The sequence below is a fragment of the Taeniopygia guttata genome, chromosome 5, assembly GCF_048771995.1.
Source record: "Taeniopygia guttata chromosome 5, bTaeGut7.mat, whole genome shotgun sequence".
Classification (NCBI taxonomy): Eukaryota; Metazoa; Chordata; class Aves; order Passeriformes; family Estrildidae; genus Taeniopygia; species Taeniopygia guttata.
Window position 1 is genome coordinate 44,935,187 of NC_133030.1, and position 26,582 is coordinate 44,961,768.

The 26,582-nt window shown below is 40.6% G+C and overlaps 1 protein-coding gene across 7 annotated transcripts in view; it reads right to left on the bottom strand.

The window, feature by feature from the left end:
• STON2 (stonin 2) overlaps nucleotides 1-26,582 on the bottom strand; it is a 70,341-nt gene continuing 43,759 nt past the window's right edge. For all 7 annotated transcript variants that reach the window (XM_030274783.4, XM_072930311.1, XM_030274787.4 and 4 more), the window contains 3 exons: nucleotides 11,956-13,791; nucleotides 5,757-5,959; nucleotides 1-4,492 (listed from right to left, as the gene is read on the bottom strand). In XM_030274783.4, coding sequence (XP_030130643.4) covers nucleotides 4,412-4,492; nucleotides 5,757-5,959; nucleotides 11,956-13,791 — 2,120 coding nt within the window. In that variant the 3' untranslated portion in view covers nucleotides 1-4,411. The remainder of the gene's footprint in view (nucleotides 4,493-5,756; nucleotides 5,960-11,955; nucleotides 13,792-26,582) is intronic.

Consider the following 26,582-nt stretch of genomic DNA (forward strand, 5'->3'; position numbering starts at 1 on the left):
TGCTGTTTCATTTTAACATTTATTTAAGTTTTCATGTACTTTAAACAAAAACATGACATCCCATTTCAACTGATATAAAGAAAAAAAAATAAACCACTTCTACGAAGTTAGCCAGTGTATAGACTTATTTTACAAAATAAGAAGGTAGGAACATGTTACAAAATAATAATTAAGCCAATCAATGTCAATAGTGCAAAGAATAAATTGCAAGTATGAAAGAGAGTGACAGGGAAGGAGGGTAGGACGGATGGGAGGATGGATGGCTGAATGTGTGAGGGGTGGCTGGCTGACTGAACAAAACAGGAACATTAGGAAGAGCTGTGCATGTTATCACACAAAATTTTGTATCTTAGACATACCATGATGCAGATTTAACTTTAGTGGCAGAAGTGGGTAAGTACTTAGACCATTAAGTGATCTCTGTGTGCCGTAAATTCTTGTGCTGGTCAAGTCTAGAGATGAATACAGCTATGCACACAAGCTGCTAAGAGTCACTGAATAAATTTTTCAACAACTGGAACAAAGGTGACCTATAAAGGACTTGATTAGTGCACTGAAAGGCCAAGAAGATGACTGAGAATTTTATGCAAGCAAAAGAGCAAGCACCTCCAGGCTGAACTTCATACACATTTTCACTTGCTTTCATGCTCTTTGGCATGCAATTGCTGTCTGTCCTGGGAGGTGACTGTTCAAGAGGGAGTTTTAGCAGCTGTGAAATAATGTGGACAGGTGTTGGACATCCTATCAAGTAACTGTCAGCCAGCAACCCACTAGAGAAGGAAGATTATTTCTACAGTGTTTATGATACTGCTATAGCTGACTCCTTCATAGGATGACTAAATTTAAATCTAAATAAAAGAACAAAAATAACATCAGTCAGTTTTAGTATTTCTCAGCTGAATTCACCATTTTCCTTTCCTATCAGAGTGTCCATAGTTAATAAATGTAAGAGACATTAACTAAAATAAGCTCAGCTGCCTAGAGATATTGTTCATCTTTACCCCTTGTGATCAAAGACACTTCATGTTTCTAGGCAAAATTCCATACAATACCTCAAGTCTTACCACAGTACAAATATTAAAACCCCAAAGAGAAATAGAAAGAGGACTGAAAGTGGGAATCACTTCAGGGAATAAATGTATGCTTACCTTGAAGGCACATTTCCTGCATGGAGTGTTTGAGTACTACAAAGCTTTCAAATATACCAAAGGACAGCGATTGCATCTTTCTCAAAAGAAGCAGTAATGTGAAACTAGTCAGAGAGATTTTTCCACACAACGAAAAAAAAAAAGCCAAACTAAATCCCCACTACAGGCACTGCTTGTATCTAAATAATTTCTGCTACTTTCTAACTCACAAACATCTCAGATCTTTCCCCTTCACTCCAATCAACAGTCTGTTCAAATTACTACTGTACTCACATCAGTTAAGAGTATATGTACATGAAGTACATATATGACAGTGTGTAACACTGAAAAATTGGCACTATTTAATCAATAAAAAACAGTGGCTACCTCAGTAAGGGCACTTAGGATCCCAGTGCTCAAATTCTCAATGCTCGTAATGGTGCTGGACTGATAAAAGAATTCAGCTGAGACACCTGGGGACACCAACAATAGACTTCCTAAAGATTTTGGTTATTAGCACTCTTGAAAAATCAAACTACTTACTCCAGTCCTTAGGAAATAAGGAAATAAGATCTTTTGAGACTCTGGCAGGGTTATTCATCCTTAACTCTAGAAAATTCAGTGGCAGGTGTATCTAAAAACACCCTCCAGAAAAGAGAATGGATTAAAATAGCTTTCACATAAACCAGAACGCTTTTCCAGTTTTGCCTGCATAAATTCATGATAATTGGAAGAAATATTTCTGTGTACAAGTACACAAAAAAGATGAGAGTCAGGTTTTTCTTCACTGATTCTGAATTAAAAAAAAAAAAAAAAATCAGTGATGAAGTGGTAAAAAAATTAAGTAAATCCATAAAGTTCCAACATGTTTATCTTTCAGTTACTGCAACACAGAATGTTCTGTGCACAGTTATGATAGGCTGAATAGTTTAACAATAGTTAATAGTTCAAGGCTGAATAGTTTAACAATTCAACAGTGATGGAAAATTATATTCCTTTTATTTTCTCCCCTCTTAAGGTGTACAACATAATTTTGCTAACTTGTATTACTTATTTGTGTTTCCATGAGCTGAGGGGCAATGGACAAAAAAATCAGACACTGAGCTTGCAGGTCAGAGTAGAAAATCTCCATTTCTTTCACAAAACAGTCTCACATTTCCTCAGTAGCATCTCACCACTGCTTCAGCTTGTTTTTTCTTTTTTATTTCTTGATGGTGGGATTTCAGAAACTGTACATTCGGAACTGCGGTGAAAAGCAGGAAGACCACCCAGAAATTCTTTGACTGCTTTTGACAGAAGTGGATTTTGTAGGGGTGCCATGCAACTCATCACAGCCAGCCTGTGCCAGAGTTGTGAATCAGTCACAAATTCAGCTCTGTTCTCCCAGATATTTCACAACCTATACCAGTTGTCATTAATAATATCAGAAATTTTAATCCATTGATCTCAGAATTCTTAATAAAAGTTAACAGCATTCTTCCATTTACAGAGATATCTTGCAAATGCTTAGTATTAACTGGTGTGCTCCAAGGAGCATTGTGGGCCAGAAGGGCTACCTGCAGTGGAGTATTACAGGCTTGTTAATCACTCCTAGAAGGATTGAGACTGTAGATATTTACAGTGCTGTACCTGTCTAAGTATGTGTCACTAGGGTGATGCAGGTTTGAAATGTAGGTGTATATAAAAAAGGCATATAAAAGTTCCCTACAATTTATTTTAAATTCTACCACTACCAGTCTCAGGCTCAATGAAATTAATTTCATTATTTATTTGGGATTTTAACATTGTAGTAATTTTTATAGATGTCACAGTGAAAGTGGTAAATTAAGAGTATATTAATTTTTTATATTAAATGTTAAATGAAATAAATTTATAAAAAAGCTTTCATTTTAATTCATTATGATTTTAAATTACATTGCCAAAGTTTTCCAAATGTGTATTTTATAGTCAGTAGTAACCTTTCAAAATATAAATGATTTAATAAATTACTTACTTTACATTTAACATTATGAGACAAAATATTATACATGCCATAGAAACAACCAAAATTGGGTACTTTTAACACTGTTTTCTCTGAAAATATGTGTAAATGAGTGATTTATATCTCCTGCACTTTTATTTACAAAGAGGTTTTAAGACTTGCTATTAATTCCAGCTAAGTGGGGATAAAAAATCTACAATATAGGAGCTGTTAATTTTTGGAAAGAGATTTTGGGGCCCAGTTAATGGGAGTATTATAAAGATACAAATTACTTATATTCTAGGTTCAAGATAGAACATGAAAATACTGTGCTGGACAGACTTCCAAGGATTTTCAGGAAAACAAACATTTTCTGTTAAAGTAATTGTGTTCTGACATTTTCAATATCCCATTTTACCCATCCAAGAAAACATACAAAAAAATACCCAAACCCAAAACTAAACCCCCATGTTTTTCCCTTAAATATCTTTCTAGGCAGGAATGATCTAATCTTAGCGAAGTCCCCCTGGTATCTCCCCTAATATAACACAAATTCCCTATTACTAGCAGCCACAACCATGTTCAGTCAAGATACCAGAACGGCTCAGACTACAAAGTAAAAATTTTAAGAAATTGTAGAGGCTTTCTTGTAACTTGTGCAAACCCCATGAAAACGTGCACAGTGACATGTCACTCAAGGGATGAGACAGGAAGGGCTGAAGAGAGGGACAGCTCTGTGATCAGCTGTCCTGTCTGTAGGTCATCTAGTTCAACAGAGACCATCCTCTTTGTTTAAGATGTAGAGTGTTGATTCTTCAGAATGATGCTCAGGGTTTTCACTCTGTGGACCATTTCAGAAAGGAGATTTTATGTAATTTTCCACTTGATCCTCCCTGAATTTTATTTGGCAGTTCAGAAGGAAGCAATTCAGTCAAAGGCCAAACCAAAAGGCATTGAAACAAAATGCTTAATGTGGGAGGGTAAGATTGTGAGATAAAGGCTGTTTTCTGATGTGGCTGCGATGGCTGCCAGACCATACTTGAGTGCAGAACCTAAAATGGTGCAAAGGCAGAAAAGGCAGGCTTGACTGTACAACTGTACTTGTTCCAGCAAAGGCCTGTGGATCCCCTCCAAACAAACCCTGACCACATTCTTCTCAAAGTACAGATTATCACAAGGACAAAAAAATTATACTCTTCAGAGCATTTTTTTTAAAGTAGTAGTCCCTAATTTTTTAAAAGAAAAATACCCAACCCCTGCAAGTCCTTTCTTCCAGGCCTGTTGATTTGACCAACCCTCTTGGGACTTGCAGACTGATCTTCCTTTACTGTGTAGCACATTCATTGACTGTGGTACTTTCTCCCTTCAGATCCTCATTCAAGCTTTTTTTCTGTTCTATTTCGACCTGGTAGAAGAAAAAGAGGAAGAAAATTTGTAATGAGAAAGGAAAACAAAAGATTAAAAATCTTCCTCAGTGGTGGTTCTTCTGGTCAGGTGAAGAAACTCTTGGTGACCTGAGAGGGTTGCAAGGAAAAACAGACTGAGGATCAGGGAAAATTGGATTTTATTTACTATAAGGATTTTCAGTATAATCTAAGCAGTTCTACAATTCAGCAGTGTCATGAAATAATTTCCAGAAGAGATAATGTCATGCAGAGAACTCATATGATTTTATATTCATTGCAATTCCCAGTTATACTCTGAATAAAAGCTGAGAACCAAATCTGCAGATGATAGGTGGCTTCCTATGTGACAGGAGAAAATCAGTCTTAATTATAAATTCTGAGAAGACTGATGTATAAAGCAAAGAGATTTTTAAAATTCTTTTGAGTTTGAAGGGACTCAAAAGGATCATCAAATCCAAGTCCCTGCTTCTTGAAGCAGTGCCTAACACTACCCCAAATCTCAGCACACTCCCTGCTGTCCTCAGGCTCAGAGGTGCTTTGGCTTACAAATACCAATTTGGATTGGGACAGGGCCAAGGGGATCTGCGTTTGGGTTCTAAATTTCCACATCTCTGAAAACTCAGGAATAATCCAATGTTTTAATTCTTAAAAGGGATACTTAGGAAGATCAAATATTATCTCCACGGAATTTAAGAGACTACTAAAATTATAATTACAATTAACAGTAAAAATATTTCCCAATATTTGCCTATTTTCAGAATCTCTTTATCACTGCTCTCAAAGAAGGCAAGGTAGGATGCCAATTTCTCTGCTGAGCATTCAGATAACATGCAAATTTACTGAGATATACATAATGCACTTTCCTATCTGCTCCTCTCCTCAGGACAGGCAGAAGAAAGAAGTATTTAAGCAGAGAAACACTGTAATTCTTTTGTCTACAGTAGGACTCCCACGGTAGCACTCCCACTAGGGAAGAGCAGCAAAACTCCTGTTCAAACTCTCCATATCATCTAATCCCCGGGAGCTGGCTGTGTGCACGCTCTTCCACAGCCAACTGCAAGCAAATTTATTCCATCTTCGCTGAGATAATCCACTGCCTATTTACCATGAATCAATAGCTGCACATGGGTGGCTACTGCACACAGCCTGGCATGTGCCAAATTCCCACCTCTTTTGTCCATGGTATTTTATTTGCCTGCCCATACTTTTCAAGACAATGAAGCATGCAAAGTAACCATGGTGATTAGCACTGCTCAGTTTTACCTTGTAACTGTAGTGTGCTGAATAGTTGACCCACTTCCTAACATCAGTCTTGTCCTCGACAGAGATGGACCGAACAGTGGCTTTGGACGCAGAAGTGGCGGGCATGTCAAATTCCACATCTACATAGCGGACAAAACTGGAAGGCACTTCCCGGTCAGAGCCAAGCTCTAGGTGACAGAAAAAGCAGTGAGGATGGCCAGAAGCTGGAAAAAGAGAGTAAACAGTCACGAGAGTTGCATCAGATGAATCAAAACACAACGCCTAGGAGAAAGCAGAATCATGAAGCTGCAGGAAACTGAGAATCTCCCTAGGTGAATTAGCTCATAGCGTCTTACCTGCTTCGATGCGCTTGAAGTACCAAAGGAATTCAACTAAATGCAAAAAGGATTGCTAATCACTCTAGTTTGCCTTTAGTGGATGAAAAGATAAGAAATAAATAAACACAGTAGGGTGAAAGTATTTGTCCTCTTGATTGCCTCAGTGTCTGTCACATGCTAAATACATCGTGGCACATCCTTCTGAAATGTTGTGAAATGACAGTAAGGAAAGAGGGAGTCTGGAAATATTTGATGTTTATTTGAATTTGTTATCCCCCTTTTTAACAGAAGAAAATTTACTGGATAAGGTTAAATAACTTTCCCATGTTCAAAAAACAAATTTTTGCAAAACTTCAGAATAACCATTTATTCCTCACTTGAACCCATGACAAGGTGGCTAGTCATTAAGAATGGCAAGGAGAGGAGGTAATGTTTAACTCTGTCATATGTAAATGATCCTTATTATTCTTTCTTCTTTGTTTTGCTGGACAGCAGTGATGTTTAGAAATTAAGGGACTTCTAGCCAAACTAAGTTGGTTTTTTCTCTGATTGCTGCTAATGCCTTAAGCTCTTGAGCAAGTAATTTAATGGCTCTGCCTCAGTTTTTCTATTTGCAAAATCAAGATGAAAGCCTTCACAGCCACACAGGGCTCTCTGATTGAAAAGATCCTATTATCTATGTATGTGTAAATGAATGTGTAAGTAAATGAATGGAATCTTGCCTGCCTTTATTATAGGCTTTAGGGTTCCTGAATACTTGTTCACTAGGAAAGTTCTTCTCCATACAGGTCAGCAAGGTGTACAGGACAGAGACAAGGAAGAAGGAAGGCAGACAAAGTAAAGAGAACTGGATTGGGAAAGCCCAGAAGCTCCCACTGGGAAAAGCTGGAATACATCTGCTTAGCCCAAAGTCAGCCTTGTTAAACTGAAGCCTGAAAAGCAAGACGTAGGATTTCGAAGTATGACTTGTCTCAACAGGATGAAATTAGGCAGTCTTCAGAGGGCTTAGGCATTGCAACATCCCACTTGACCTCTGAAATAGAACTGGAAAAAAATTCTACTTGGTGCTAAGTCTGGTAAGAATTTCATCCAGAGTCAGCCTCATATTTCAAAATGGTCTCACCCTAGTTTACAAACTCCTGGAAGGTTTGTAAAATAACATGTGTGCAGCAAATCCAGTGAGAGGCTGTGCAGTTCGGCAGAGACCAAGGCTGTCCAGCACCATAGCTGGACACAAGTTATGAATTAATGGATGCAGTTATCAAGCAGACATAGAAGCTCAAGTTCTTGCAAGCATTAAAAATACACCTGCTTTTTAGCAAGATTCATTATCCCAAGCAGAGTACTGATTCATTTGCCCTGGTTCTAGAGCAAGGCAGGATCTCTGTTTGACAGCCCTTCCTGGCTTTTCATACATGGACATGCTTTTTCTGGATCAAGAGCTGTGGTACACAGCAGGCCTTCCTGCTGGTCCTGCCCACCACAGGAGAGCAGCAGCCCCAAGAGCTCTCAGGGAGATCACTGTGCCCTCCAGCACCACAGTGCTTTTGCTTCTGGCCAGTTCTTGATGGTGGCAGCACAGTTCAAAATCTGACACGGAGCCCCTGGGTGACACAGCACTGCTCTCTGGTATTGCATTATGGAGATGCTTAAAACTGGCTCCAAAAATCTGTGTTCAGCACTCAGTTCTGACAACCAACCCTCAGTCTCAGGCTCCCCCGTCCTTTCGTATCTCTTTCCTCACACTGTACCACTCTCAGCAGACTCCTCATTGTAATCCTTCCTGCTCATCTGCTTTGATATGCTTTTCCTCTCTAGTTTGCTGTGGGTTGCTCTCTCCTTCAGACTGGAGAATGCCAGCAGTCCAGGAGGAGTGGCTCTGTTCCCTGGTGCAGGCTACATCCACAGCTGCAGAACATTCAGCTTGTGCTGCGACACCCTGAGCTGGCATGTGCTCAGCTGCTTCTGGGGTGGATGTGTGTGAAGGTATCACTGGGAAGTGTTCAACTGGGCTTGAGCACACTGCATGCCAGGTGCTTTGGAGAGCTGAGCTTTTCAACTCTTCATAATTTCAATTGGACACTTGGTAACACCCCTCTCCACAGCATAAAAATGATGGATGTTATTAATTTAAACCAGCTCAGCTTTAAACAAGGCAAACAGATTAAGAAAGCAACTCTTCCACCGAAGCTATTGCAGAATTACCTAGCCCATCAGTGTTCATTACTGTCCTGGGCATGAGGCTCACCAGGCACCACCTCTATAGACTGTTGAACAGGCTCATTCAGAGCTCTTTCTCTAATGAACAGGTACCCTTCTTAGTAAAATCAGGGGGAATCAACACACTGCTTTTGTTTTGCACCTCTTGTTTCCTTGAGCAACTACCAGTTTGTTCTGACAATCAAGGATCTGATAATTAATATATATACAAGTGTAACTGTGATTGGAGAGAATCTGTTCCAAATGACTCATGACACTCCAACTGTCCCAACATGTGTGGATTAAAATATATAATTTACTTCAGAAAGTATTCCAGGCAGCATGCCTGGGATCCACAGCCAAACTAGAGGAAAGTTCAAATCCAGATCCAAGGCTCTGCATTGAAGTTACATCCCTGCTTCACAGAAAGAGCATTTTCCCACGATCAAAGACTGTTTGTGTGTTTCCCTAGTATTCTACTGGTGGATTAAAAAAAAGAACATGTGAAGCCCAGCCAGCAGCAACTGGAGCTGTAAATAGCCTACAAATAGGCATTCTTCATCAACTCTTTTATTCATATTTATTTTAAACAGGTCATGGTCAATAAAGTTTACTAAGCTGTAAAAATAGACATATATTTGCGCTTTGGATTTTAGCAATGTGCTTAGTAGAATCCAGTCCTAATTTTTTCCTTACGTCAAATCATAGTCAGAGTATGCACTGTCCTTCACTTGTCACATGCTTTTCAATATTCAGTCATAAGCAGATACTCTGGCAACAAAATGATACAGACAGTGCTGATAACACTGTCTCCTAGAGTGAGAGTGCAAAGGGCCCCATCCCATTAGGAAGCACAGAAAGAAAAAAAATTTAGATAAGAGTGCAAAGCTGCTGAAATAATTCTTAACAATCTGGGTGCTTATGATGCCACAACCTGCATTCAAGCAGTGAGTTACAGTAGGGACACGCTCTCCTGGCGACGGCAGGCTTGGGGGTCATGCTCCTCTCCTCTACAGAGACTGCACCAGTCCACATTTAGGGAATGGAGTGAAGCACTGGAGGTCCAACTGGCTATCTGGAGACCTCTGGAATTCTGAGATTGTGTTTGCTGGGGAGCGTGTGTCAGAGCACACACTGTGCATGAATAGAAAATCCCAAAATGTGTGCATACGTATGTACTCCTGTAAGCATGTCTGGTAGACGGGCACATGTGCTGGAGCACCCATGCAATGCATATGCTCCAAGTGCTGTGGACCCACTGTGTGGCCTCTGGAGGCAGATGGAGCTACAGGCTGTAGCCACCTGCAGCACTTCCCTCAGTTCCAATATGATGCCACTACTTCTCCACTGCTCTGGAGTCCCAGGAATCAAAGCAGCTCATTAGTAGGCCAGATATCTATGGAAGACCCTGAGTGCTCTTAGGGGTGAGTTACAAGTATCACACAGTAAGAGAGCATAAGGTGTGAGTCAGTGGACTCATAGTTTTGTGTTTAGTGCTTGAGAACTGCATCATTTATGACAACTTTGCAAATACATGAAGTTGGGTTATTATATGACTTGTGGATAGGGCTGGATACAGCCAAATGTGCACAAGGCTGGTAGTTAGATCCCACATGACTATCATATCTAAGGAGGAGTGGGAATGAATGCTTCTGAGTACCACTCAATATACCTCTTTGTTTGCCATATACTTTGAGAAAGGAGAACCATGGGATGAAGTACACCCAATAAACAGAAATAGTCCTTGAAGGGCAAGGTCAGATATAAACTACTTGGCCTGCCCTGTCATCACTTTGGGATTCCCTCCCTCTCACATACCTCATGTGTCTTGGCCAAGACAGTGCTTCCAAGGCTCTTCCTTTCCCTGAAATAACATCTGATCTGACTGGAGGGGTGAGGACACTCTCTTCCTCTCAGGATGTAAACAAATACACACTGCCCTGTGTTTTGCATGATGACACTGATGGATAGATGCTCTGTGGCAGGGGTCCAACAGCAGCAACAATATTTAATGTATTTCCTTCCCCCTGTCACAGTGTATATACAATAAAGAGTCACGATGGAAAAGAAGGAAACAAGAGGCACAGATCAATATCTCCCTCAGAGTAGCAATGTTTAAGGCAGCATCACCTTGTTGGAAGCAGTAGAGACAGGGGTTTTGTCCCTTCTCCTGGTTTGCTACTGGCATGCTCTGTGATTGTGTTAAAGTCTGAGGGCTTTCGTTTCCTCAGCTGTGATGTCTGTACAGTACACTGAGATCTTTGGAAAGAAGATGCCAGAGAAGTCCCAGTTTTCACATCATCTCATTCTCAGAGCTTGTGCAGATGGCATACTGAGATTTTCATCATAAGCATCTTATTGCTCATAAACAGCCTGGAGGGAATTTTTCATTGCTATATTTCTCTCAAGTTTCCAAGTTTCATCTTCTTACACCTTAGTCTACAGCAAACCTGGAGCCTTCCCTTTCGCCAGTGATATCCCTCCAAATTTGTAACCAGTGGTGTAAACTAGTGTCCTTGAGCTGAAACGTGACCCAAAAGATCAGGACACCTGGATCACTGTTTGCTGACACTATAACTCAAACTCAGGAAAAACATACAGAGAATTGCCAAATCTGGTACCACAATGAACTTTCCTTCAGGGAACACTGAAACCGTCCCAGTACCCAGATGCATTACTACAGCATTAATGCTGAAAAGTCCATCTCATTTGTAAAAAGCTGTTCTAGATCAGATATGTCAAGATGTAGAATTCATTACAAATAAGAATAAACCTGAGTTGTCCAGCTTTATTGTGCACCATGGATGACAGGCAGCAAATAGAATGACTAGCAGAAATGGCCAAAGGGAACAGTAGCTTGTCTACATCATTTTCATGTTCAATTATAACCATGTTAATAGAAATAAAAAGACTTGGGATAGAAATACAAAGGGGATTTCATGTTGGTATTCTCTCTTCAGGTTTAAGCTGTAATTCCCTGTCTGCATGGATTACAGAAACATAGCCACAAAATCGTGTTCGGAAATGTCTATTTTTTTTTTTTTTTATGGTTGAACAGTGTCTTCTGTTCTCTTACAATCCCCATTTCAGATAATTGAGAGGCATTAATTGTGGCATATGCATTGAAATATGTAGCACGGGCCCAGTATACTTGGAAAAGATATCGCATGTGCTGGAGCTACAGCAATATATCTGATCCTGTCATTCAGTCCCATTGCATAGAATCTTGCTTTTGCAAGTTACATGAAAAAGCCCTGCTTCAAGTAACAGTACAGAGCACACAGATGTTTGATGCCTAGGTTTCATAATCAGAGAATCACAGAACCATTTATTGGAAAATATCTTTAGGATCATCAAGTCCAACCATTAACCTAGCATGAATTGAATTTACCACGAAACCATCTCCCTAAATACTAACCCTTTTAAATACCTCCAAGCAGAGACAAAACACATATTTTTGCATCTAGAAAACCTGAAATTGTTTTTACCATTAGCTATATTTGTAGAATATGTAAAACTATTACAATGAAGGGTCAGAGAAATACTTCATGCAATTAACTTATGCCTTTTGGTAAACTACAGAGGATGATGTATCTTTCACCATTTAAACTCAGTATTGCTTATCTTTCAAAATACATAATTTGTTTTAGTTTATTCCTGCAGAGATGGTATATGCCACTCACCTGAGTTTTTGTCAGGCAGTCGGTTTATCCTCCATACAATGGAATTAAAGGCATGCTCATATTTGGCAGTTCCCAAAGTGACTCTCATTACTGGCTCAGAACCAGACAGACTGGTTGATCCAAAAGTGGCTCCCTTGTTCACCTTGGCTTTCAAAGATTTCTCCCCCAGGACACTCTCCCTGCGGAAGTTCTTCACCCACTCACTTGGCACGGGGTAGCGGATCATCACATTTTCACAAGGGACCTGAGTTAAAGGGTCATGGTTGGAAGAGAACCCTGTGGACATCATCAGCCAGCTCTGCACCTCCACCTCAGCACCATTGATGCTGGCAGCTGTCCTCAGAGTAAAAGGCAAAGTTTTCTCAGCAAAGACAGTCCTGAATCTCATCAGTTCAAACCGACAGGCATCCAAGGGGTTGAACAGGATAATACGGGAGTTATTAAACACATCCTCATCCACACATGAATGGAAGCGGCAGCTGTATAATTTAATCCACTTAGTGGTAGTAGTAGGCATAATATCCTGCCTTGCAACTATTTCATTCCCTTTGATCAGGATATCATTAAGGCCCAGTCTGCATTCTGCCAGGCCAGAAAGGAAGCTGAGAACATAAATATGAGTCAGCACACTGTGCTGGAGAATCACATTATCTCCCTTGGCCAAGATGCCATGAAACTCATCCCTGACATCCACAGTGATTTCTTCTTCTTGATAATTCAGTCCCACTGTGCTCAGATCTGTTGATGAAGCTGGCAAGTTCATCAGTGTGTCTTGCACAGCAGTGATGAAGCTAAGGAAGTCTTCATAATCTGTAGTCCCAAGCTTGATAATTTGCTCTCTCTCTGCAGTGTGTGCAATGGCTGGTTTAGGCTGATACTTCTTTTTTTCCTTGTATGTTGTGCGATCCAACCGCACACTGTGTATCCTTCCATTCTCATCATAGTTCTGCAGCTTGCGCTCTGAAATCTCATGATTGATTTCAAGTTTGAGTTCCCGAAAAGGCTTCTCTAGCCCCTTCTCATAAAAAAGCTGTATACAACCACTGTTAGTCAGCTTGACGTATATTGGTCCCCAGTGCCTGGATGACATGATGTTCTTCTTCTCTGGGATCCTCAGCATCATTGGCCACCCATCCTTTGGCTGAGCTGGTGCCAGGTTAAACAAAGCTGCATCCAGATCATATGGCATCATGGGGTCATCATCAGGCAAGGTAGGGCTGCTCACACCATCTGAGTCTCCAATCTGGAGCTGTTTGAGCTGCTCTACAGCATCTGTGTGTGTTACAGTCTTGTTTGCCTCATGGAAACTGACAGTATCAGGCTCTTGATGGAGAATAATGAGAGAATCCCTTTGGCTTTTGCCTGGAGCACTGGAAACAGAAGAGCTTTTGGAACGTCTCTCTTGCTCCTCAAAGAATGAGCTGAATGGATTGATGGGTGAGGGTTGGACATCTCGAAGAGATTCATCCAGAAAGGGATTAGTAGCACTCCATGGTGGTGTTTCAACAGAAGGCAACTTGGTTAAAGAGGAGAGATCTAGTTTTTGAATTTTGGAGAGGTCTCCCAATGTACTTTTAGGACGTTCCCTTTTCTTTAAAGATGTAGTGAGATTAAAGTTAACATCTGGAGCCTGTGTTTCTGCAGGTGGGGTATCTGTTTTCAAGGGAGAAAGACTCTGTGGTGCAAAACCGACTTCATTGTCATCAAAAGTAACCCAGCTGGGAAAGCGAACTGTGGTTGGGGTAGATGAATGGCCATTCATGGAGGTGTTGCTCAGCTGCCAGTTGACAGCCTCCATATCTATCTCTTCATCTTCCTGAAGAGACGAGGAGTTGTCTTTAAAAAAAGAGGGGAGGGGAGGAAATTTCAACTTATTATTCTGGAGTTACCTAGTTCTCTCCTCAAAAAAACCCTCAGAGTCTGCATGCTCAAGGACGGCCTATTCAAATGCTGGGCATGAGTAAGACAGTTAAAAGACTTGGCTAAAATGCTGAGGAGTCTGACAAGAATGAATTAAAAGATACACAGCTGAACACAGAAAAGGAATCCAGAAGGCATATTAAAGGAATGACAGCAATGATTGTACTGATCTCATCCCAACATAATGACCTATAGGAGAAACCACGTCATGGTGATTTTTTACAACTTCCCTCTCTAAACTTTTAGGATGTATTTCTTCTCTACAGTTATCTTCTGTTATTTGCCTGGAATGTTCACTCATTCTTGTTATAATTTTCTTCCCTTTTCTGCCCCCATACCCTTTGGTCTCGAGAATAATCCAGTAGGAAGAAGAATTAACATTGAGGAAGAGCACATCTGCAATCTGTCCCCATGTACTTGTCTGTGCATTTGCCATTACCACAAAAGAACATGGGGTATGGTAACAGCACTGTAAAAGGTGCCCAAGTGTGATTTTTCCCCAGGATGTGTTCAGCAAAGAGACTCTGTCATACCAAGTGTGCAAGAACCTGATAGTCCTTGGATGTCTCTGAAACATCTCTCGGAGAAGCTGTGATCTAGGGATATATGTTAGGATAAGGAAAAACATGGTTTTGCCTTGTGTTGTGGAAGCTGTCCTCATCCTCTCTCAGGACAGGGCACCTTTCAATGCTATTTTCCTAGTCTTGGGCTCTGCCAAGACACTTCCTAGAAAACTGTATCACAGTGTGCTACTTCAGTCCCAGCTCTTCCCAGGATTGTTGTAGTGGTAATAAGGTGTTTTCCAAAATGAGCACAAATTCTCAGTATTAAGAAATTTAATTATTTTCTTCCTACTGAGCTAATGAATCAGAATGCTCCAAAAACTGAGCAGCCAACATGAAATTATACTCTGTAGCTGCACCATGTTTGCTCTACATGATACAGCAGTGCCTTTTGCTTCTCTCAGACATCTCATGTTTTACACAAGTCACTGTTCTTCAGTACAAGCAAGAAATAAATATAAAATGTAGCCCTGTGGTATAGCTGTACACCTGTGGTTTGAGCATAATTTACAGCAACACCACCAAACCATTTTAAATCATTATTTAAATTGACATCAGTTCCCAAAAATGATGAGCTTGACTTCTGCTTCAACCATAACAGACAATCTGAATTTTATTTCAGCTACCATTTAGAATATGAAATAGGGAATAATCATGCTAGCTGAAGTGCTGCCATGAGCTCATTATAATGTCTTGGCTAACTTGAAATTCTGGCCCTCTCATTCCAGCAATATGTAAGTTTACCCAACCTTCTGATCTAAGGACAAAACACATCAACCAAGTTCTAAGGGTTGTTACAATCGAGAATTATATATGAAGGTGAATGACCCCAATTTATTTTTCAAACCACAGCAATACAAAGCAATAACAACAACAGACATATTTTAAAGACTACCCATGCATTGTAAAGTGTCTATTGAAAGAAGTGCCATTGTCTCAGTTTCTCAGAGTTTCTTCTCTACCCTGCTATCTCACTCCCAGCTTTGCACAGTGCCTGTCTGTAGCCCCTGCTACTGGTGACACCACAAAGTGCAGTAGTGGATTCCTGATCTGCTAAGTTCTGCCACAAGGCTATAAACAGATCTGGGGAGGGGAAACTGACTATTATCCACAATCACACCCTGAGTGAGAAAGTAATAAAGAACCCACAAAGAATAATCTGATATTATTCTGATCCTCAGTCCACACCAGCACGTCTTTTCAGGACTTTGGTCATCCAGCATGTAGCACCTTGAAGCAAAGGTTTTATAGTATTTCCAGGAAAACATTGCTTGTTTCTTTTAGGACTTCTAAAATTCCAATGTTTAAAAGATCTGGGTTGCTTGAGAGCAGAGCACCTCTTCTCTGCCTACAATTATAATTTCCTTGTGACAAGGAAAGAAAACATTGGTTCTCTTTAATGTATCATCTTTTCATTTTTCTGTTTGGCTAAACCATGACTACTTTGGCCAAAACCATCAGGTAATATCATGTTACTTGTGCCTGGCAGAAAGGCAGTCATCCAACTGCTGAAGGACATTGATACTGCAAAATGTTTGTGATCAAAACTGCACCATGGAAGTAGGAAGAAGATCTGAGGGTATTATATACCTTTCAAAAAAGAAAGGCAGATAACAACTTGCAGAATTGGACCTGAGCAAATGCCTGAATTTTCAAATTTCTGAGTACTCATCTATTTTGCCTCTCGAGAGAAATTAGCTCAGAGCTTCATGGCATGACTGTTCCTGTTACCTGAATATATTAATTTATGTATAATTCAGATAGCTGTTTGAACTTAAGTCTGTAAAGGCATACTCTTAACATGTCATACCTTCCAAAGGGGTCCTGACTTCCAAAGAGCCCCTCAGACAAAGCAAGCACTGCTAAGATTTCTGTTGGCATAACTGGATCTCTTCTAGGGCTCTTTACATAAAGTCCACTAGACACTCCTATACAGACTTGGTCTTCAAAGATCAGCCAGGTCATGAGGATGCCAGCAAAAAAAACCTGTGGTGTCTGTATAAGCAATTATAGAAAAGCAACAGAATCTGGAAGAAATCAAGGACCAGGTTGCTGTGCAGTTATTATGTCTCCATGATAAAGGTTATACTTCCATACAGTTTCCATGACATCCTTATCTGGTAATTTTCTTGCTTTTCCATATCCAAGGAATGTGTCTGTGCACTTTTTTTCTGGGTGGTCTGTTGTGTTTCTGATCTTACTAAGAGAGATGGTGTAATTTAAAAGATGTGAGTGGGCCAATACTTTGAATTGATACAACTGAACTCCTATTTCCAGCCTTGACACCAACCTCATATGTGGCTCTGGGAAAACATCACTATAGTATCACATCACAGCTTTTAGTTCTCTTCCCACTTTTTTCTAATTTTTGACTATAAAAGTGTTACATGTGGAACACTGTTCCTCTGTACCTCAGTACCCAGCACATTTCTAGGACTCTTCCCAGAATACAGTGTAAGTGGGTAAATACCACAGAAGTGGATATAACCCAATAAACTGATTCAATTAGTAGCTCTGTTGCATCTATGCCCTTTTAAAAACTTTCAAGTTTAGTACAAGCTATGAAGTCAGGCCTGTTTTCGTCAGCTTTCCTTTTATCACAGCTCTGTTAATGGTAGAAGGTCAAATCTGTTACTGCTGCAGACAGCAGCATAAACAGACACTAGGAAAGTGCATGGAAACTAGATACAAGAGTATACAGCTCAAAGCACAGAAGACTTTTGGTCAACAGGTGGGTACTACCTGCTTATTTTGCATGGAAGAAATCCCTATGAGGAGAGCAGTTATTACATCCATGTGCCTCCTAGGTACCTTTGGTACCAATTAGTGAGTGGTAACATTAAGAAATGTCCTCTCACAACCTTGCAGGACACCTTCTTCCCATGAGCTTCAGAACAGATTTTGGAGACAGAAGAAGCACCCACCTTGCCTCTTTTCAGGAAGATTAGAGAGGGCAGCTGGAAAATCCCAAACCTCCACGCAACAGGTTGCAATATAGATTTGTAAGCATTCCTCAGACTTTTTGAGTGTCTCTGCAAGTTCTGGCACGTAGAAGAGGTAACTGCTCACACAGGCCAAGCCCTCTACTCTTGCCACTGAACACACCACATGCAAACATTTAACAGCAACTTAGTTCTCCAGCATGTTAATTGGTTTTATGGCACAGCTAAGAGATATTTCAAAATCACCACAGACTAAATAAGAAGCAAGAGAAGGTGCAAGATGAAAGATGTAAGTCACAGATCTGATCTCTGCAGTTTCCTCTTATTCATTCTCCTCCCACTTGACTGACTTCTCAGGTCATGTTGAAAGGATTCATCCTCAGGTACCTTAGGATTTCAATTCATAATTGTCTGCCAAATCACAACACCTCTTTGAACACAATTGTCTAAAGGTAGCCCATATAAATCTGGCCTGCTTAAAGCTTGTTGTATCCCAAATCCATACTACAGTAGTACTACACAGACTGTTCCTAGCACTGGTTTAGTGACTATTTAAATACAATGTCTATTGCTCGGTTAACTATTGCAAATTCATCATAAGTCCTATAAGAAGTTTAATTTTCAAAAGAAGTTAAATCATCTGAAGCTATAAAGAAGTTATATCATGGAACTTCCACATCTATTTAAAACACAATGAATTTCATCTAGGTTCAATTAATTTATGCCCATGAGTCTCTATAAGAACTGCTATATTTCATTTTAAATGTAAGCCATATGCAGATACTAAACTGAAGATGAAATGCACGAAAATGATGACTCAGCCCTCACAGCTAGGTTGCAGCAGCCCTCATACTGTAAGAAAAATGTTGAAAAGGACAGTCCACTACATATTCTCTTAAAGAACCCTAGAAGTTTTTGTTGACTTTTTCCAGTGATGTTTTGACTTTTTCTAACAATTATCTCTCCACACAAAAGTCTGTATTTATGGGAAGGAAGGACTACTGTATTTCAGGAGTTTGTGCTTACAGCGCTTTACTGCCCAGAATTATTTGCCTGGTGTCCCCTCCACTCACACCACCCCTTGTTGGGAGAAGGAAAAGAGCATCTTCCCAAGAAACAAGACTGAACTAACCATTAGGACACTAGTTTCACACTGCCAGAACAGCAGTAGTTGCAGCTGTAAGTCTCACTGCACTTTGCAGGAAGCTATCAATCATCTTCTTCTTCTCTGTTTATCTTTATTCAACTGGAGAAACTAATTAATTCAGAACCCTTTCACTCTTCCTTGAATACAGAAAATGTTCAAGATAACAAAATTAGTTTGTAATGTAGAACTTTCTTGAGTGATCTAATTTAAAATTACTCAGTATTTTTATTGTGTTATGTTTACTGAGTAGTTAAAACTCTAGTTCATAAAAATATTCCCTACCACCAGAGTGTAAGATATGATATGGAATAACTGAAAAAATATTTCAGCACTGTGTGCAGTGAACTCCTCTTTGTCTTTACAGATCTTGGCTGCAACTACATTTTTGTAGAAGTTCCTTATGTGTTCTGCAATCTGTACTACGCAGTGCCCTAAGAAATCAGAATGTGTCTGGCTAGTCTGAAGACAAAACCAAGCATCTGTAACACATTGTGCACAAAACTGAAAAACTAGATTTGTGCAGAAAATATCCATATTCAGAAAATGCTCTTTCCAGATCTACTGCTTAGTTTTTAGGCTGTAAACACGTAGAAGTTAGTGTACTAATATTCCTAGACAGAATTACAGTCAAGAACAAGCATACAGCCTATCCAAAAATCACCAGAACATTGCAGCAAAGAGAGATATATAGCTTTGAAGTATAAGTGCCTGTGTCTCCAATTCATACCAATTTATCATTTGAACAGTAGACTCCAAATTCATGTAAGTAGACTCCAATAGTTCATGTAAATAATGGATGAGGTTGTTAGTGTCTGGAATAAACTTTACTTCTTTACATCAGGCAGGCATTACAGGTAAGAGTTAGTTATTTTAAAGGGAATAAAATTCTCCTAGTCATAGCTAGAAAACATTTCATACTCCAATTAAAAGCACTGCTTATCATTTAAACATATCTTGCTGCTTTTTTTCCCCCAGTAAGTATGGCTACTCTAAGAAATTGAAGTAAACACTTTTTGTTCTCTTTACATACTTGAAAGAGTGGAGCTCTTCTCTTGTGTAATACAATGGCAGTGAATGGGTCCCAGAGCTACTATAGAAAAAGAGGCTTTTTGATTCAGCCCATTTGAAAGCCACAGATTAGGAAAGCTCCTGAAGATCAGTTCATGTGTTTCCATTAGCAGGCCAGAAGGTGGTACATTAACGCTGATAAAATAGGAAGAAGTGTTCAAGATTTTTACAATATTTACACAACACAATGCCTGTTCAAAGAATTCACATGCTGCATGTGACATAATACTATTTGCTTATAATTAGAGCCATGTTGTAAACAGATTTAATCTAAGTGGTGGAGAAAATATTTAAACCTCCTTATTTTACCTGACAACTTATTTCTATTAAACAAACAGGTATAGTCATAAAGTAATTGTCTCAGCAAGTAAGCATACCTACATGATTCATTACAAAGTACCTTCATTTCTAGCCCTGAAGACATGGCACAGATATGACTGACATATTTTCACCACTATATCATCTAACTGTGTTCTCAGCAAGGTGTGCTCAGCCCAGAGATTACCAAGACAGTGACTACACCCTAGACTTAGTCATTGCTTCTGCCACGGGAATACTTACACTCCCAGTTTGGGTAGGCAAGACAAAGCCTGTGTGTGAAAGGACAGAGCAGAGATGGAAAACATCAAACTGAACCTGTTTCATCTGGGAGATCAATAAGAGAACGAGAGAGTCTCTGCAGAAGAATGAATCAGGCTACTACTTTTTTTTCCAAAGGGAGAAAAAGGAGTAAAGGAGGTGAACAGGACATGCACAACATTTTTCAAAAGAGGTTCTTTTAAAGTTACTTTGGAAAAGATAAATGAAGACAGTTTTCCTCAAGGTACTTTGGACTTTGCTTCTCTCCACAGATGTCTTCCTTCCTGATTTTAATCCACAGTACATATAACGTATCCTTCAATAGTGGAACTGTCACTGAGATGAGACTATTGACCTCATGAAGAAATGAGAGTGAATAAGGAAAGAGAAATGCATCTGCAAGCCCAGGATGCTTCATGAAATTGGTATCTGGCAAGCAGAATAAGTCTGTAGCCAGCGCTATAAATGCAAAGACAATCCCACTCCATCTTGGAGGAGCTGGTGAACATTGAACAAGCTCTATTTTGCAAAAGGCAATCACATGAATCTCTCATACACAGACAATACTTACTTCATTATGCTGTAACTTTTCAAGCAATGTATGATGGACCAGTAACAAAATACAAAGTTTTGCAGACCTTGTTAGTTTTGTCTTGAGTACCTGAGATAATACCACATGGAACAAGCCTGTCATTTGCAGTGCCATACTGCAAGTGCCAGCTGCTGCATCCACTCAAATCTGGGGTCCACTGGGCAGCATAACCTTTGATAGCAAAGAACGCACTATGGTCTCATGACTCGAGTTATGGATTCAAATGGCTGCTGCAGTACTGCATAGGTATGGGGTCTGGCCCTGCTGAATAAATGTGAGAAATGTTCCCATAGCTATAGGAAAATCAAGGCAGGAGACCATAGTGTGTTAAGTGGCTGAAGCACTCTGGGCTTGCTTTTGCCAGTCCATCAGTTCAGAAACTGTGATGGGTAGTAACCAAAAATGCTAACATCAGCTGATAACAGCAAAATAACAGGTTCTCTGCTTCCTAGGTGGGCAGTTCATGCAGGGCTGAAACCAGTGTCACCCAACTATCTGTTCAGTCTTGTGCTGATCCTTTAGCAAAAAAAGAAAGTCAATACGCAGGGATTTTGAATAAGCTGTACCAGTGCTCAATCCACTGCTTACAAAAATAAACACTGCACATCATTTAGAAAGAGACAGGATATTTTACATCTTCAACATGCACTACAGCAAACACTTCTGGCTCCTCACAACATTTAAAAATAGTAGCACTAACTTCCTCATTCCTGTGCCCAAGGCACTTCCCAGGATCAAGTTTTATATCATATCAAGTCAGCAGCTCACATCCTGTCTGCCAGATATGTCTGCATATCTCAGGTCATGCGGTCAAGAGGTAATCTCATATTTATACGCTACCTTCACCCTGAGCAGTACCAAAATGATTTACAAGTTATGTCACTGCTGATATTTAAAACAAACCCAAAGACCCATTTAGAAATTTCTAATGTAAGAATCTGTGGAAACTTCAGTTTCAGTTATGTATTTTAATAATTTAGTTATTTAAACTGTGAAGACAAATGTGTTTCATAGACAACGCAGCTGATACATAGCTATTAATTATGGAAGATAGAAGTGCTCAACTTTTGCCTAACACTAACACTTTTCACCCCTGTAGCTTGCTATGCAAACATTTTCTATTTAAAATGCAGAGAAGGCCATCTAACTGCATAGAGAGTAGCCAGTTTGGCCAGTTCCTGACTCAAAGCATATGGGAGCTCCAGGCTACAGGTAAGTTTTATGTGAGGTGCTCAATGCAAAGATGAGAAGAGCTGTAATAAAGCCACGTGTGTCTGAATTTGTTTATTTTTTTTAATTTTGGAGGGATTTTTCACACATAACACAAAGGACTGAAGGTAACTGTCTGGAAATAGAGTGAGAAAACAAAAAAGACATGATCTACATGCAATGCCTGACCCACATAGATATCACTGAAGATGTGCCTGCCAGCTCAACACCCACACCCTCAATAAAAAATAGTAATTAAAGGTGCCTGAGAAGCAGGATGATACAAAGGATATGACACAGGAATGGGCTGCAAAAGTCTTAGGTGCTAATCTGAACCATATGACTGTCTAAGTGACCTTCGGCTAGCAATTTATGGTCTCTGCTCCACAAGATTTCTCTCTGTAACAAAGCAAAAATACTGATGTAATGGGAAGAGCTAATGGTTGTTGTCATGTGTGTTTGATAAATAAGTTATCCTAAATCATGTGAAAGTCTGTGGGTTTTCTAGAAACCATACAGGATAAAGGGAATAAGCAAAGAGGCTCCCATAGGGACTAAAACAATTGTAGAGAGTAAAAGCTGTGGCCCTTGGCTGAGCAAAATTTACGTGTGTCAAGGTAGTTCTTTGTGCACTGGCCATTGCAAGCAAGTGTATCTGGATGAAAAAAAAGAGAAAGGTGGAAAAACTGGAGTAAACAGCTAAGGCTCAAAGCTTACATACTGGATTGGCTGTGAACAGCAAGAAGAAATGCTGGGTTTTTGCTTCATCCTGTTTGCTCCTCCCATAGGCTGAGAAACAGGGTACTGTCCACACTATTTAGAGGCAAGGAGGATTCCACCAAAAATATTTGAGGTAAATGAAAAAGGCTTACCAAGACCTTGGAAAGCAAATGCTTGCAGCAACAGATTATGAAACATGCTTCTTACAGTGGGATAGGCACCACTTTATTTGGTTATTGTCTTCAAAATTAATATTGGGCTGTTGCTAAGGTGGTTGCAGGGTTGAGTCAGGATGCTGCATTTCTGGTTCTCACCTCTTGAGGCCTTTAAAGATGTGTTTTGGATATATGTTGAGCATGACAATTCACAGAGACAGAACATAGCAGGAAGAAATATTCCCACTACTGGTAACCTAACTCCAGCCTCCTCTACAATGATACTGATCTCAGTTTTTGCCCATTCAAAAAAAAAAAAGTGATGTTAGAGGGACTGTGCTGGAGAATGTTATGAAAAGCACAGCTGCACTGTCAGTTTGTGCTTGCCCTGCCAGTCTGATGAGCACAACCCTACCATCCACAACTTCAGCCAACTTTGGAAAATAACAGAGTTGACCCAGCTCACCTACTGTACACATATAACAAAAGGACTCCCAAACAGGGTGGAAGATAGAAAACTTTCCAGCTTGTTCATCCAAATATATTTTAATTAATTGTCCTGCTATACAGCCCTCTGTCCAAGTCTGAGAGTCTTGTTATCATCCTGTGGTGTTATCAGCATGTCATCTCCAACCTCAGGCAGCTGTCCACCAGCCTGGGAGCCTGCTGTGACAGACTTGCTTGTTTTACGATATATTGCTGTGATTGATGAGGCCATTCCCCCTTTTCTACACTCATCTGCTCCAGGCCTGAGACCCCCTTAGCACAACCAGTCCAGGCTCCCACCATAAAACCCCAGCTGTTGTGCAGCTATTCACAATTGCAGGAAATCAACAGAACCAAATACTGGGCTGTTGCCTATCTTATGTCATTTGGAGTTCTGTTTTTCCTTTTTGTATGTATGTGTGTAGCTGCCCCAGTACACAGGATTATTCAGGGTCACTCCACAGAAGCAGCCAAACAGAAATGATCCAACATGCAATTTCTTCCTCCCTCCCTTGGACCATGTTGGTGTGATTACAGTGAACAGAAAGGCATGGGATTCTGCTAAGTGTAAAAGTTTGAGCAAAAGGGACCCACACGAGAAGAATGGAAAGATATAACTCATCATGTTATCACAACACTGTGGGGAGAAGTGAAGAAGAAACATACTTCAGTCCTCTGTGCTGATTTTAACTTCTCATCTTTCCATATTTAACAGGCATCTTCAATCCAAGCTACAATTCTGGCTGGAGGCAAAACACAGTATATGCAAAGTGCAAATTTCTGAATGCTAGTCCTGAATAACTTCTCAGACAATTGATTTCTCTTACAATTTTTAAGTTTCAGCAACCCTCATCACCATCTAGTCTTAGCTGTGTGCCCTATTTCATCCTCAAATGATGCTCACCATTTTTTTGTTGGAAATGCAGAGAGGGGAGGAACAGGGAATCCTGAAAACTTCTGTCCTAAGGCACCAGAAATAGGAATTAGTCAGGGTACTAGGGCTGGATAGGGTGGAGCTCTGATAGTGTCAGCACAATCCCTGTAAAAAATACACCACAGAAAGCTAAGTGGAAATAGACTTCTACATTCTGGAAATGTGGAAGGGACCTAACAGATCTCTTCAGGGTGCAGGACAAGATTAGGGAGGGAGAAAAAAAAAGGTATGGACATTGTGATAAGAAGCCTTACTGCCTCTATCACCAAACTGCGTAGCTGGTTTGGTGGTGGCGCCGGAGAGACAAGAGCTGAGCACAGAATGTGACCAATGTGAAGGAAAACAACAGGGCCCCCACAGCTGCTGTGCCCTGTAAACAAAGCCCAGCTTTCTGAAGGGCCATGTGAGATTTTGCAGAAGAGTCCTGAAAGAACTGAGGTCTGCCCAAAGGAAACAACAGGGATTAGAGACATGAGGAACATGGGATAATAAGATGAGGACTTCACTGATCTTAAACAAAAGGTACTCAGATTATAAAATATGTATTTTAATATACTCCTACAAAAAGATCAAATGACCATTTAAGAAATAAATGGGCAACACTTAATGCGTAAGCAAAACATCCAAAAGCAGTATCTCACATAGTGCACTGACTGGTGCAGGAAACTGACAGGAGTTACCTAGGAGGAACAACGTTGCTGTGGACAAGAATGCTCAGTTCACTGGTGAGCATTCTACTCTACCATTTCAAGGACTGATCATGTCCTAGGAAGAGATTTTTTTTTTTCTTCATGAGATAATGCTGCAAAATTGCTTCAGTACGTTATGAAAATAGGGGTGGGAGATTTTTTTTTTTGTCCATTGTTCTATTTGGATAAAGGACTTGTATAAAATGTCAGAAATAGCTGTCAGATGAGAAAGTACAGTGGACTTCCACTAGGTTAACAAGTCTAGAAGAAACATCTAAACTCGTTTAGGAATGTAATGTATTCTGATCTTTTGCACTGCATCTGTTCAGTTTGCAGATTTGTACCACTCATCTAGGTCACATCACGGTCAAACGGCAGAAACAAAAAGGCCAGTCATGTGGACAAGGATGTGCACCCTATGGAAAGGTTTGAATTTAACTTATCACATGGAATGGCATTTCTTGTAGGCTTTGTTCAGAAACACACATATCAGCACTTGAAGTCATGAAGAAGAATTTTGCCTTCCCACTGGCTTCAGGAAAACATGTTTCTGCTTGAGACAAGAAAAGAGAATGTACTGGGAGTGTGTTTATTTGAACCAGAATTTTAATGCTTTAGAAATGCTGAGAGCTTGCAAGATTAAACCCTGTATTTACTAACTCAGCAGTGTCCTCCCCCCTAAATTTCTCCATCATCAGTGCACCACAACATAAGGGGGAAACTCCAGAAAACAAAGTATTTATTGACACTTGGCAAATCTGCACTTGAGTTCTCCGAGCTGGATCTAAACAAAACTGTTTCTTGGGATCAGCTCTCATGATTTTGGATATGAAAAGTGGTTCACCCATAAAGCAAATTGAGACCTAGATCTCTCATTAAATGACCTGAACAGTTGGCAGCAGCCTGACTGTGCAGGGATAAAAACCATGCCACAGTCCTGTGGGCAAGCCAGTCTCCTTGTGAATAGTTTCAGGATGCATCAGGAAGCAATTACCAAATCCCAACAAAACCTGGTTATGACCCTCTCCTTCATCATCAACTATCACTTAGGAGAAGCCAGAATTATTTTTCTCCTCTCTCCCCTACAGTTAAAACATAAACTAAGGGGATTTTCTTTTCCTCCTTTAACTTTAGCCCCGTTCAATCTCTTTGTGCCGAGCCTTTTGTCTTCGGGAAGAGGCTATTTCGCTGGAAGCCGATGGAAAGACCACTGTCCGGCAGACAATGGAGCTGTCTGCAGAGCGGGCGCTTCGGAGCGGAGAGCGGCGCGGCTGAGCCAGAGGCATTCCCGGCCTGTTGCCATAGCAGTGCTGCCTGCCGGGCCGCCCCTCCGCCCGCCGGGAGCCCGGGCTGGTGTCGGTGCCGGTGCCGGCCCCGCGGAGGGCAGGGCAGGGCCGGGAGTCCGGGCTGGTGTCGGTGTCGGTGCCGGTGCCGGCCCCGCGGAGGGCAGAGCAGGGCAGGGCAGAGCCGGGGCAGGGCGGCGCTCACTGCGGGCCGGCCTTCGCCACAGGCTGCTCCGCAGGACCAGCTTGTAGGGACAAGCCTGGGCGCTGGTTACAGAATTTGAACTAGATCAAAATAACATGCACCAAACGCGTTAGAAGCATTGCGTGCCTGGAACCG